The sequence below is a fragment of the Dendrobates tinctorius genome, unplaced genomic scaffold (assembly GCF_039654945.1).
Source record: "Dendrobates tinctorius isolate UK_male_01 unplaced genomic scaffold, ASM3965494v1 ptg000487l, whole genome shotgun sequence".
Classification (NCBI taxonomy): Eukaryota; Metazoa; Chordata; class Amphibia; order Anura; family Dendrobatidae; genus Dendrobates; species Dendrobates tinctorius.
The window spans coordinates 68722-83026 of record NW_027362148.1 but is presented as its reverse complement, the minus strand read 5'-3'; the positions used below and the strand labels follow the sequence as shown (position 1 = coordinate 83026).

The 14305-nt window shown below is 57.0% G+C and overlaps 1 protein-coding gene across 1 annotated transcript in view; it reads left to right on the top strand.

Annotated features, from left to right (window-relative positions):
* The window catches only part of LOC141077988 (protein bassoon-like), a 104052-nt gene that overhangs the window by 21032 nt on the left and 68715 nt on the right, over positions 1-14305 (top strand). Inside the window, exon 2 of the mRNA XM_073564779.1 lies at positions 8339-8732. Within this exon, the coding sequence (XP_073420880.1) occupies positions 8339-8732 (394 nt within the window). The remainder of the gene's footprint in view (positions 1-8338; positions 8733-14305) is intronic.

Genomic DNA, 14305 nt, shown 5'->3' with positions numbered 1-14305 from the left:
GGAGCCGCAGACGCTCACTGACTGAGCCGCAGACGCTCACTGACGGAGCCGCAGACGCTCACTGACTGAGCCGCAGACGCTCACTGACGGAGCCGCAGACGCTCACTGACGGAACCGCAGACGCTCACTGACAAAGAAGCAGACGCTCACTGACTGAGCCGCAGACGCTCACTGACAGAGGAGCAGACGCTCACTGACGGAGCCGCAGACGCTCACTGACGGAGCCGCAGACGCTCACTGACTGAGCCGCAGACGCTCACTGACGGAGCCGCAGACGCTCACTGACGGAACCGCAGACGCTCACTGACAAAGAAGCAGACGCTCACTGACTGAGCCGCAGACGCTCACTGACGGAGGAGCAGACGCTCACTGACGGAGCCGCAGACGCTCACTGACGGAGCCGCAGACGCTCACTGACGGAGGAGCAGATGCTCACTGACGGAGCCGCAGACGCTCACTGATGGAGCCGCAGGTGCTCACTGACGGACCCCAGACGCTCACTGACGGAGCCGCAGACGCTCACTGATGGAGCCGCAGGCGCTCACTGACAGAGGAGCAGACGCTCACTGACGGAGCCGCAGACGCTCACTGACGGAGCCGCACCGCCGACGCTCACTGACGGAGCCGCAGACGCTCACTGTCGGACCCCCAGACGCTCACTGACGGAGCCGCAGACGCTCACTGACGGAGCCGCAGACGCTCACTGACGAAGGAGCAGACGCTCACTGACGGAACCGCAGACGCTCACTGACAAAGAAGCAGACGCTCACTGACTGAGCCGCAGACGCTCACTGACGGAGGAGCAGACGCTCACTGATGGAGCCGCAGACGCTCACTGACGGAGCCGCAGACGCTCACTGACGAAGGAGCAGACGCTCACTGACGGAGCCGCAGACGCTCACTGATGGAGCCGCAGACGCTCACTGACGAAGGAGCAGACGCTCACTGACGGAGCCGCAGACGCTCACTGACGGAGCCGCAGACGCTCACTGACGGAGCCGCAGACGCTCACTGACAAAGAAGCAGACGCTCACTGACGGAGCCGCAGACGCTCACTGATGGAGCCGCAGACGCTCACTGACGAAGGAGCAGACGCTCACTGACGGAACCGCAGACGCTCACTGACAAAGAAGCAGACGCTCACTGTCGGACCCCCAGACGCTCACTGACGGAGCCGCAGACGCTCACTGATGGAGCCGCAGACGCTCACTGACGAAGGAGCAGACGCTCACTGACGGAACCGCAGACGCTCACTGACAAAGAAGCAGACGCTCACTGACTGAGCCGCAGACGCTCACTGACGGGGGAGCAGACGCTCACTGACGGAGCCGCAGACGCTCACTGACGGAGCCGCAGACGCTCACTGACGGAGCCGCAGACGCTCACTGACAGCCGCAGACGCTCACTGACGGAGCCGCAGACGCTCACTGACGGAGCCGCAGACGCTCACTGACGGAACCGCAGACGCTCACTGACAAAGAAGCAGACGCTCACTGACTGAGCCGCAGACGCTCACTGACGGAGGAGCAGACGCTCACTGACGGAGCCGCAGACGCTCACTGACGGAGCCGCAGACGCTCACTGACTGAGCCGCAGACGCTCACTGACGGAGCCGCAGACGCTCACTGACTGAGCCGCAGACGCTCACTGACGGAGCCGCAGACGCTCACTGACTGAGCCGCAGACGCTCACTGACGGAGCCGCAGACGCTCACTGACGGAACCGCAGACGCTCACTGACAAAGAAGCAGACGCTCACTGACTGAGCCGCAGACGCTCACTGACGGAGGAGCAGACGCTCACTGACGGAGCCGCAGACGCTCACTGACGGAGCCGCAGACGCTCACTGACTGAGCCGCAGACGCTCACTGACGGAGCCGCAGACGCTCACTGACGGAACCGCAAACGCTCACTGACAAAGAAGCAGACGCTCACTGACTGAGCCGCAGACGCTCACTGACGGAGGAGCAGACGCTCACTGACGGAGCCGCAGACGCTCACTGACGGAGCCGCAGACGCTCACTGACGGAGGAGCAGATGCTCACTGACGGAGCCGCAGACGCTCACTGATGGAGCCGCAGGTGCTCACTGACGGACCCCAGACGCTCACTGACGGAGCCGCAGACGCTCACTGATGGAGCCGCAGGCGCTCACTGACAGAGGAGCAGACGCTCACTGATGGAGCCGCAGACGCTCACTGACGGAGCCGCACCGCCGACGCTCACTGACGGAGCCGCAGACGCTCACTGTCGGACCCCCAGACGCTCACTGACGGAGCCGCAGACGCTCACTGATGGAGCCGCAGGCGCTCACTGACGGAGCCGCAGACGCTCACTGATGGAGCCGCAGGCGCTCACTGACAGAGGAGCAGACGCTCACTGACGGAGCCGCAGACGCTCACTGACGGAGCCGCACCGCCGACGCTCACTGACGGAGCCGCAGACGCTCTCTGATGGAGCCGCAGGCGCTCACTGACGGAGCCGCAGACGCTCACTGACGAAGTCGCAGGCGCTCACTGACGGAGCCGCAGACGCTCACTGACGGAGCCGCAGGCGCTCACTGACGGAGCCGCAGACGCTCACTGACGGAGCCGCAGGCGCTCACTGACGGAGCCGCAGACGCTCTCTGACGGAGCCGCAGGCGCTCACTGACGGAGCCGCAGACGCTCACTGACGAAGTCGCAGGCGCTCACTGACGGAGCCGCAGACGCTCACTGACGGAGCCGCAGGCGCTCACTGACGGAGCCGCAGACGCTCACTGACGGAGCCGCAGACGCTCACTGACGGAGCCGCAGGCGCTCACTGACGGAGCCGCAGGCGCTCACTGACGGAGGAGCAGGCGCTCACTGACGGAGGAGCAGGCGCTCACTGACGGAGCCGCAGGCGCTCACTGACGGAGGAGCAGGCGCTCACTGACGGAGCCGCAGGCGCTCACTGACGGAACCGCAGACGCTCACTGACGGAGCCGCAGACGCTCACTGATTGCAGAATTGGACGTAATCAGCAATATAAGAACATTGTGGGCATGAATCGGCTATTTACTAAGAAGAAGAAGAAGCCACAGACTGAGTTATAAGACGACAGGAGAGTGTGAAGGGTTTGTGGGGTCTCGTAGCTGGGGGGCCGTGTACCTGCACTGACCCACGCAGTCATTTGTGCTCCAATTTTGGGGAGCTGGAAATTTTCTGACCGTGTATATAAGGAGACCTCTGCTCAGTGGATGCGATAAAAGGAAGACTTCACAGGAGCAGTGTCATAGAAAATGCTAAAAATCCTTGAAGTCCTCGTGTCCCCCCGCCTTTTCTTTTTTCTATCAGCCATTTGTCATGAGGAGCTGTGAGCGAGCAATCACACCTGTCTGTGTAAAATGGCAGGGACACAGAGCGGAAACAGACTGATTACAAAGCAAGCATTTCTCTTAAGTGACTGGAGAAGATGTGTGTTGTCCCCACACAGAGAGACAGGAAAAGACTACGAGATCAGAAGATGATCAAAGAACCTCTGACGCCCAGGACCGCAGCACGTCTCCGGGAGAAAAGATGGAAGATCGGAATTGCTATCCATCCGATATTAATGAGACGTATATTGTCGGCATAACTAGGCAATCATAGACCTATATTCGCATAATCATAACCCCCACCAAAAGGCCACCAATCCACAAGGGCCATATAACCCCCAGCAGATAGACCATGTTAGACCTCTAAGCATAGATAAGATCCTGATAGGAAAGATGACATCGGTCACAAACTTCTGTGATCATCTTATGATGAGTCATTACACAAACTGGGATTGCCTAAAATCATAAAGGGCTGAGTCCGGCCCACAACCGGACCCTTGTGAGGTCGTCGTAGAGGGGTGTGTAGGTGGGACTCGGCGTCTGATAAAAGATCGATTCCAATTATCATCAGTGTTTGTACAGAGTTACATGTCCTCTATGCAGGGACCTCGTTATTGACCAATCGGAGCGCTCTCCTGCGGCTAAACTGAATCGTCTCTGCGATCGGTGCCGTCAGTTCTAATGATCCCTTTTATTTTAGCTGTATTGTTTTGTCCCAATCTTTTGTATATTTTTTCATAAACACTGCCTCCCTTTGGATAAAATATCAAATGTAATAGTTCTGTTCCTTCTGTTGTTTAAACTACGCCCCGAAGCCATTAGCTACTGTTTTAACGGTGTCTAATCGACCGAAAGAGATTAGTGGTGGCGGTGAATAGTCTGGGGGGTATCAGAGGTAGCCATGATCGTACTGGAGTGTGTACACATATTCCATGTGTTGGAATCTGGAGGTATATATGCTATAAGCTCACGGGTAAATTATAACAGCCGGCCTAGTGGTGCGAACAGGCTGCAGTCTTCTCCGTTGATCGTCGGCCAATCGTGTAACTGTCCGGATGATAGGGGGCAGCAGAGAGCTGTTCACTGCAAATATCACAGCTGGTGGGACTCGTGACCTTCCCGGCCTGTGGTATCAGGGATTTGTGGGATTAAGAAAGTCCTGATAATATATGGATCCCTGACAAGGAGTCACCGTCATCCATGTCTAGACGAGTAGTTCTTTCACTCTGGAGAGAATTGATCATTGTCTGTTCTTTATTCTTGTGTCATCCCTAGAATAATGACAAAGCATGAAAATATGTAGGTAGTTGGTAACCTGTACACCACCGTTGTGGAGGTGGCTGCAATGATGCCAATCTACTCTTGGAGTGACATCCATTGTCCTAGAAGGAGCTGAAGAGGGAACTAGGAACACATACACCCACTGTCCTGGAGAGAGCTGGGAAGACATGCACCCACTGTCCTGGAGAGAGCTGGGAAGACATGCACCCACTGTCCTAGAGAGAGCGGGAAAGACATGCACTCACTGTTCTAGAGAGAGCTGGGAAGACATGCACCCACTGTCCTAGAGAGAGTTGGGAAGGATGTGTATCCTCTGTTCTGGAGGGAGCTGGGAGCATGTGTATCCTCTGTTCTGGAGGGAGCTGGGTGGATGTGTATCCTCTGTTCTGGAGGGAGCTGGGAGGATGTGTATCCTCTGTTCTGGAGGGAGCTGGGACGATGTGTATCCTCTGTCCTGGAGAGAGCTGGGAGGATGTGTATACTCTGTTCTGGAGGGAGCTGGGACGATGTGTATCCTCTGTCCTGGAGAGAGCTGGAAGGATGTGTATACTCTGTTCTGAAGGGAGCTGGGAGGATGTGTATCCTCTGTTCTGGAGAGAGCTAGGAGGATGTGTATACTCTGTTCTGGAGGGAGCTGGGAGGATGTGTATCCTCTGTTCTGGAGAGAGCTAGGAGGATGTGTATACTCTGTTCTGGAGAGAGCTGGAAGGATGTGTATACTCTGTTCTGAAGGGAGCTGGGAGGATGTGTATCCTCTGTTCTGGAGAGAGCTAGGAGGATGTGTATACTCTGTTCTGGAGGGAGCTGGGACGATGTGTATCCTCTGTCCTGGAGAGAGCTGGGTGGATGTGTATCCTCTGTTCTGGAGAGAGCTGGGTGGATGTGTATCCTCGGTTCTGGAGGGAGCTGGGAGGATGTGTATCCTCTGTTCTGGAGGGAGCTGGGTGGATGTGTATCCTCTGTTCTGGAGGGAGCTGGGAGGATGTGTATCCTCTGTTCTGGAGGGAGCTGGGACGATGTGTATCCTCTGTCCTGGAGAGAGCTGGGAGGATGTGAATGTTCTGGAGGGAGCTGGGAGGATGTGTATCCTCTGATTTGGAGGGAGCTGAGAGGATGTGTATCCTCTGTTCTGGAGGGAGCTGGGTCGATGTGTATCCTCTGTTCTGGAGGGAGCTGGGAGGATGTGTATCCTCTGTTCTGGAAGGAGCTGGGAGGATGTGTATCCTCTGTTCTGGAGGGAGCTGGGAGGATGTGTCTCCTCTGTTCTGGAGGGAGCTGGGTGGATGTGTATCCTCTGTTCAGGAGGGAACTGGGAGGATGTGTATCCTCTGTTCTGTAGGGAGCTGGGAGGATGTGTATCCTTTGTCCTGGAGAGAGCTGGGAGGATGTGTATCGTCTGTTTTGGTGGGAGCTGTGAGGATGTGTATCCTCTGTTCTGGAGGGATTTGGGTTGATGTGTATCCTCTGTTCTGGAGGGAACTGGGTGGATGTGTATCCTCTGTTCTGGAGGGAGCTAGGTGGATGTGTCTCCTCTGTTCTAAAGATAGCTGGGAGGATGTGTAACTGTGGTGATCTGTCTCCCGATAACTATGGTGATCTGCCTCCTGATAACAGTGGTGATCTGCCTCCTGATAACAGTGGTGATCTGCCTCCCGATAACTGTGGTGATCTTCCTCCCGATAACTGTGGTGATCTGCCTCCCGATAACAGTGGTGATCTGCCTCCCGATAATTGTGATCTGCCTCCCGATAACTGTGGTGATCTGCCACCTGATAACAGTGGTGATCTGCCACCTGATAACAGTGGTGATCTGCCTCCCAATAACAGTGGTGATCTGCCTCCCGATAACTGTTGTGATCTGCCTCCCGATAACAGTGGTGATCTGCCTGCTGATAACTATGGTGATCTGCCTCCTGTTAACAGTGGTGATCTGCCTCCCGATAACTGTGGTGATCTGCCTCCTGATAACTGTGGTGATCTGCCTCCCAATAACTGTGGTGATCTGCCTCCCGATAACTGTGGTGATCTGCATCCTGATAACTGGTGATCTGCCTGCTGATAACAGTTGTGATCTGCCTCCTGATAACAGTGGTGATCTGCCTCCTGTTAACAGTGGTGATCTGCCTCCCGATAACTGTGGTGATCTGCCTCCTGATAACTGTGGTGATCTGCCTCCCAATAACTGTGGTGATCTGCCTCCCGATAACTGTGGTGATCTGCATCCTGATAACTGGTGATCTGCCTGCTGATAACAGTTGTGATCTGCCTCCTGATAACAGTGGTGATCTGCCTCCCGATAACTGTTGTGATCTGCCTCCCGATAACAGTGGTGATCTGCCTGCTGATAACTATGGTGATCTGCCTCCTGTTAACAGTGGTGATCTGCCTCCCGATAACTGGTGATCTGCCTCTCGATAACAGTGGTGATCTGACTCTCGATAACAGTGGTGATCTGCCTGCTGATAACTATGGTGATCTGCTTCCTGTTAACAGTGGTGATCTGCCTCCCGATAACTGGTGATCTGCCTCTCGATAACAGTGGTGATCTGCCTCTCGATAACAGTGGTGATCTGACTCCCGATAAGTGTGGTGATCTGCCTCCTGATAACTGTGATGATCTGCCTCTCGATAACAGTGGTGATCTGCCTGCTGTTAACAGTGGTGATCTGCCTGCTGTTAACAGTGGTGATGTGCCTGCTGATAACTATGGTGATCTGCCTGCTGATGACTGTGGTGATCTGCCTCCCGATAGCTATGGTGATCTGCCTCTCGATAACAGTGGTGATCTGCCTCCCGATAACAGTGGTGATCTGCCTGCTGATAACTATGGTGATCTGCCTCCTGATAACTATGGTGATCTGCCTCCCGATAGCAGTGGTGATCTGCCTCCCGATAACAGTGGTGATCTGCCTGCTGATAACTATGGTGATCTGCCTGCTGATGACTGTGGTGATCTGCCTCCCGATAGCAGTGGTGATCTGCCTCCTGATAACAGTGGTGATCTGCCTCCTGATAACTATGGTGATCTGCCTCCTGATAACTATGGTGATCTGCCTCCCGATAACTATGGTGATAAGTGGCGGAGATGACAAAGTATCTCTCATGGTTTACAGATAGGTTGTCAGCAGTGATAGATGAGGGGCGGGGCTGGAGTATAAGGGATGTGGTCTCAGGCCATTATATCAGTGATGTCATCACTGGAGGCAGTGCTGGAGTATAAGGGGTGTGGTCTCAGGTCATTATATCAGTGATGTCATCACTGGGGGCTGGAATATAGGTGGTGTAGTCTCAGGTCATTATATCAGTGATGTCATCACCGGGGCAGGACTGGAGTATAAGGGGTGTGGTCTCAGGTCATTATATCAGTGATGTCATCACTGGAGGCAGTGCTGGAATATAAGGGGTGTGGTCTCAAGTCATTACATCAGTGATGTCATCACTGGGGGCGGGGCTGGAGTATAAGGGGTGTGGTCTCAGGTCATTATATCAGTGATGTCATCACTGGGGCGGGGCTGGAATATAATGGGTGTGGTCTCAGGTCATTATATCAGTGATGTCATCACTGGGGCGGGGCTGGAGTATAAGGGGTGTGTCTCGTTGACTCTGTAGGTGACACCCTCAGTGCAGGATTTTGGTGGAGTTGTCCTGGGCTTGTGGGGTCACTGTAGTTACTTGTGTCCAGTACAGTTACTGCATGGTTGATGATCTCTTTTCTGTTCCAGTGCTCCCGGGAGGTTGGAGAATCCAGGTCGTTTGGCTGGACAAAGTTCCACTCCTCAGACGTTCAGACAAACTGCTGAAAGCACAAAAGAAGTGAAAAGCCATGTTCCCCCATCTCAGCAGGCATCTGACGTCTCCAGGAGGACACTGCAGGTGGAAAGCGGGGGTCACCGAACAGGAAGATCACCATCAGTATCTCCAGACAGAGGCACCACCCCAACCTCGCCCTACTCAGTGCCGCAGATTGCCCCACTCCCCAGCAGCACGCTTTGCCCTATATGCAACACGACAGACCTCACTTCCTCTCCGAACCAGCCAAACTTCAACATGTGCACGCAGTGTCACAGCGAGGTGTGCAACCAGTGTGGCTTCAACCCCAACCCTCATCTGACAGAGGTAAGAGCACACCATGTGCATGCAGCTGCTATGTGTCCTGGGCTACTCCCTGCCCTATTTGCTTCCTGCTGCTCGCTGATCGTGGCCCGTCTACTTCCTGCAGATGCTCGATGTTCCCTGACCAGTGCTGCTCCCTACCCGTGCTACTTTCTGCAGCTGCTCCCTACCAGTGCTACTTTCTGCAGCTGCTCCCTACCCGTGCTACTTTCTGCAGCTGCTCCCTACCTGTGCTACTTTCTGCAGCTGCTCTCTACCCGTGCTACTTTCTGCAGCTGCTCCCTACCCGTGCTCCTTTCTGCAGCTGCTCTCTACCCGTGTTACTTTCTGCAGCTGCTCCCTACCCGTGCTACTTTCTGCAGCTGCTCCCTAGCCATGCTACTTTCTGCAGCTGCTCCCTACCCCTCCTACTTTCTGCAGCTGCTCCTTACCTGTGCTACTTTCTGCAGCTGCTCCCTACCCCTCCTTCTTTTTGCAGCTGCTCCCTACCCATGTTACTTTCTGCAGCTGCTCCCAGACCCGTGTGGTTAACTGCAGCTTCTAGCTGCTTCCTGCTTTGTGCTTCTTGTTGTTTCCTTCCTCATGCCGCTGCCTGCAGCTCCTAGCTGCTTCCTTCCCGATGCTGCTCCCTGCAGCTGCTAGCTGCTCCCTGCCCTGGGCTGCTCCCTTCCCCGTGTTGCTCCCTTCCCCGTGTTGCTCCCTGCCCTGTGCTGCTCCCTGCCCTGTTCTGCTCCCTTCCCCGTGTTGCTCCCTGCCCTGTGCTTCTCCCTTCATCGTGCTGCTCCCTGCCCTGTGCTGCTCCCTTCCCCGTGTTGCTCCCTTCATCGTGCTGCTCCCTGCCCTGTTCTGCTCCCTTTCCCGTGTTGCTCCCTTCCCCGTGTTGCTCCCTGCCCTGTGCTGCTCCCTTCCCCATGTTGCTCCCTTCATCGTGCTGCTCCCTGCCCTGTGCTGCTCCCTTCCCCGTGTTGCTCCCTTCCCCGTGTTGCTCCCTGCCCTGTGCTGCTCCCTTCATCGTGCTGCTCCCTGTCCTGTTCTGCTCCCTTCCCCGTGTTGCTCCCTTCCCCGTGTTGCTCCCTGCCCTGTGATGATCCCTTCATCGTGCTGCTCCCTGTCCTGTTCTGCTCCCTTCCCCGTGTTGCTCCCTGCCCTGTGCTGCTCCCTTCCCCGTGTTGCTCCCTGCCCCGTGTTGCTGCCTGCCCTGTGCTGCTCCCTGCCCCGTGTTGCTCCCTGCCCTGTGCTGCTCCCTTCCCCGTGTTGCTCCCTGCCCTGTGCTGCTCCCTTCCCCATGTTGCTCCCTTCATCGTGCTGCTCCCTGCCCTGTGCTGCTCCCTTCCCCGTGTTGCTCCCTTCCCCGTGTTGCTCCCTGCCCTGTGCTGCTCCCTTCATCGTGCTGCTCCCTGTCCTGTTCTGCTCCCTTCCCCGTGTTGCTCCCTTCCCCGTGTTGCTCCCTGCCCTGTGATGATCCCTTCATCGTGCTGCTCCCTGTCCTGTTCTGGTCCCTTCCCCATGTTGCTCCCTGCCCTGTGCTGCTCCCTTCCCTGTGTTGCTCCCTGCCCTGTGCTGCTCCCTGCCCTGTGCTGCTCCCTGCTCCATGTTGCTCCCTGCCCTGTGCTGCTCCCTTCCCCGTGTTGCTCCCTGCCCTGTGCTGCTCCCTGCCCTGTGCTGCTCCCTGCCCTGTGCTGCTCCCTTCATCGTGCTGCTCCCTGCCCTGTGCTGCTCCCTGCCCTGTTCTGCTCCCTTCCCCGTGTTGCTCCCTGCCCCTTGTTGCTCCCTGCCCCGTGTTGCTCCCTGCCCTGTGCTGCTCCCTGCCCCGTGTTGCTCCCTGCCCTGTGCTGCTCCCTGCCCCGTGTTGCTCCCTGCCCTGTGCTGCTCCCTTCATCGTGCTGCTCCCTGCCCCGTGTTGCTCCCTGCCCTGTGCTGCTCCCTGCCCTGTTCTGCTCCCTGCCCCGTGTTGCTCCCTGCCCCGTGTTGCTCCCTGCCCCGTGTTGCTCCCTGCCCTGTGCTGCTCCCTTCATCGTGCTGCTCCCTGCCCTGTGCTGCTCCCTGCCCCGTGTTGCTGCCCCCTGCCCCGTGTTGCTGCCTGCCCTGTGTTGCTCCCTGCCCCGTGTTGCTCCCTGCCCTGTGCTGCTCCCTGCCCTGTGCTGCTCCCTTCATCGTGCTGCTCCCTGCCCTGTGCTGCTCCCTGCCCCGTGTTGCTGCCCCCTGCCCCGTGTTGCTGCCTGCCCTGTGTTGCTCCCTGCCCCGTGTTGCTGCCCCCTGCCCCGTGTTGCTCCCTGCCCTGTGCTGCTCCCTTCATCGTGCTGCTCCCTGCCCTGTGCTGCTCCCTGCCCCGTGTTGCTGCCCCCTGCCCCGTGTTGCTGCCTGCCCTGTGTTGCTCCCTGCCCCGTGTTGCTCCCTGCCCTGTGCTGCTCCCTGCCCTGTGCTGCTCCCTTCATCGTGCTGCTCCCTGCCCTGTGCTGCTCCCTGCCCCGTGTTGCTGCCCCCTGCCCCGTGTTGCTGCCTGCCCTGTGTTGCTCCCTGCCCCGTGTTGCTGCCCCCTGCCCCGTGTTGCTCCCTGCCCTGTGCTGCTCCCTTCATCGTGCTGCTCCCTGCCCTGTGCTGCTCCCTGCCCCGTGTTGCTGCCCCCTGCCCCGTGTTGCTGCCTGCCCTGTGTTGCTCCCTGCCCCGTGTTGCTCCCTGCCCTGTGCTGCTTCCTGCCCTGTGCTGCTCCCTTCATCGTGCTGCTCCCTGCCCTGTGCTGCTCCCTGCCCCGTGTTGCTGCCCCCTGCCCCGTGTTGCTGCCTGCCCTGTGTTGCTCCCTGCCCCGTGTTGCTCCCTGCCCCGTTCTGTTCTCTGCCCCGTGCTACCCACCTGCCTTGTGCTTTTCCCTACAGCTGCTACATCTTTGGGAGCCCCATAATGAAAGCTTTGTTGGGTGGTCTGAGGTCAGTAGAGTGATATGTGGGGCAGTATCAGGTGAGAGGTCAATATGGTGGTGTTTTGGTACAAGGTTGTAAGCAGGGAGTATTATGAGAGTAACACGACTGTAACAAGAGAGTAATATGGGTGTAACATGACATACATGCTAATAACATGTGAGTACCATGATGGCACATGGGAGTGAGATGACTAACACAGAAGTAACATAGTAGTAACGTGACAATAACACGGAAGAAACATTACTGCCACATGGTAATAAAATGGCTGTAACATGTCAGTAACATGTCAGTAACATTTCAGTGACATGGAAGTAGCGTGAGAATAACATGGCTGTAAGATGACTAACGTGAGAGTAACGGGACTATAAAACTGGAGTATCGTGGGACTAACATGACTGGCATGGAATTAATATGAAAGTGACTTAACCGTGACATGGTAATAACGGGTGTAACATGGCTGCAACCTCTCAGTAACATAGTAGTAACATGAAAGTGGCATCAAGGTAACATGTGAATAAACCTCGCATTAAGATGACTAATGTAATGTCCGCGGTAGTGGAACCATTGTGCTGTGGCCCGAGGAGAGCCTGGAGGGCGTAACGAGGCGATTTCCTGACTCTCCGCTCGAGTCCATGATGGCGGGGTTAGACTTGGCTCCCGACCGTCGCCAGTTTCTACTCCAGGACAGACTTCGGACACATGGCAGCTGAACCCCAAAGGGGTAGAGCGCTGGAATGGCAGCTGCCTGCATGGACGGCTGGTAGGCCAGAAGCACCAGAATTGTATACATTGGCTGGGGACACTTTTGGACGGGGCACGCTTCCTGTTGAAGAGACCGGGAGTGTGAGATCTCCCTAAGCGCAGTGCCCGGGGTTTCTGCCAGGTGTGCGCAGTACCCAGGGGTTTCTGCCAGGTGTGCGCAGTGCCCGGGGTTTCTGCCAGGTGTGCTCAGTGCCCGGGGTTTCTGCCAGGTGTGCTCAGTGCCCGGGGTTTCTGCCAGGTGTGCGCAGTGCCCGGGGTTTCTGCCAGGTGTGCGCAGTGCCCGGGGTTTCTGCCAGGTGTGCTCAGTGCCCGGGGTTTCTGCCAGGTGTGCGCAGTGCCCGGGGTTTCTGCCAGGTGTGCTCAGTGCCCGGGGTTTCTGCCAGGTGTGCGCAGTGCCCGGGGTTTCTGCCAGGTGTGCGCAGTGCCCGGGGTTTCTGCCAGGTGTGCGCAGTGCCCGGGGTTTCTGCCAGGTGTGCGCAGTGCCCGGGGTTTCTGCCAGGTGTGCTCAGTGCCCGGGGTTTCTGCCAGGTGTGCGCAGTGCCCGGGGTTTCTGCCAGGTGTGCTCAGTGCCCGGGGTTTCTGCCAGGTGTGCGCAGTGCCCGGGGTTTCTGCCAGGTGTGCGCAGTGCCCGGGGTTTCTGCCAGGTGTGCGCAGTGCCCAGGGTTTCTGCCAGGTGTGCTCAGTGCCCGGGGTTTCTGCCAGGTGTGTGCAGTGCCCGGGGTTTCTGCCAGGTGTGCGCAGTGCCCGGGGTTTCTGCCAGGTGTGCGCAGTGCCCGGGGTTTCTGCCAGGTGTGCGCAGTGCCCGGGGTTTCTGCCAGGTGTGCGCAGTGCCCGGGGTTTCTGCCAGGTGTGCGCAGTGCCCGGGGTTTCTGCCAGGTGTGCGCAGTGCCCGGGGTTTCTGCCAGGTGTGCTCAGTGCCCGGGGTTTCTGCCAGGTGTGCGCAGTGCCCGGGGTTTCTGCCAGGTGTGCTCAGTGCCCGGGGTTTCTGCCAGGTGTGCGCAGACCCCGTGAAGCAGCAGGGGAAGGAGGATGCGCTAGACGAGGGCTGGGGTGGTGAGTGAGTCAGCTTCCATGTCAGGGGAGGGAAACATGGGAAGCATGCAGGGACACCCAGACTACAGTGCCACCTCTTTATTCCCCCTCTTCTTCAAGCCCGCAAGGAATCTCTCCAGGAGGACAGGGGCATGGATGGTCTTTTTGTGCTCCCATGACCTCTCATCAGGATCGAACCCCTTGCAATCCGCAAGAAAAAAGTTTTTTCCTCTTACCCTTTTTGTGGCCAGACTATTCTCTATCTCGAAAACCTCTTCAGAGGTGATTAGAGCAGGTGTGGTACCCGAGTGTCCGAAGAACGAGCTGAAGATGACAGGCTGAGGAGAGACACATGGAAAGAAATGGAGATCCGTAAAGAGGCCACGAGTCTGAGCTTATAAGCTACAGCACTATGAGAACCTCGAACGGACAGAGGAAGCGAGGACCCAGCTCACAAAGGTAGCTTGAGATGGACAAACTTAGAAGAAAGCCAAACCTTATCTCCAGGAAGAAACTGAGGTGGATCCAAACATCTCTTGTCCGCGCGTCTCTTCATCCGTTCAGAAGATTTCATTAATGCGGTCTTGGTGTCCTCTCAGATTTTAGAGAAGCCCTTGATGAGAGCTTCAGCCGCCAGAATGTTGGTGGTAGTAGACACAGGGAACGGAATATTGGGGTGGTGACCATGAACAAAGAAAAACAGATTTAACTGAGGATTCTCTCACTTGGCTGTTTTATGAGAATTCGTCCCAAGGCAGGCACCCTAACCCAATTACTGTGGTGGGCATTGACAAAATGCCATAGGAAGTCGGTTAGAATCTGATTGACCCGCTGTACCCGACCCTTGGATTGTGGACGGTAGGC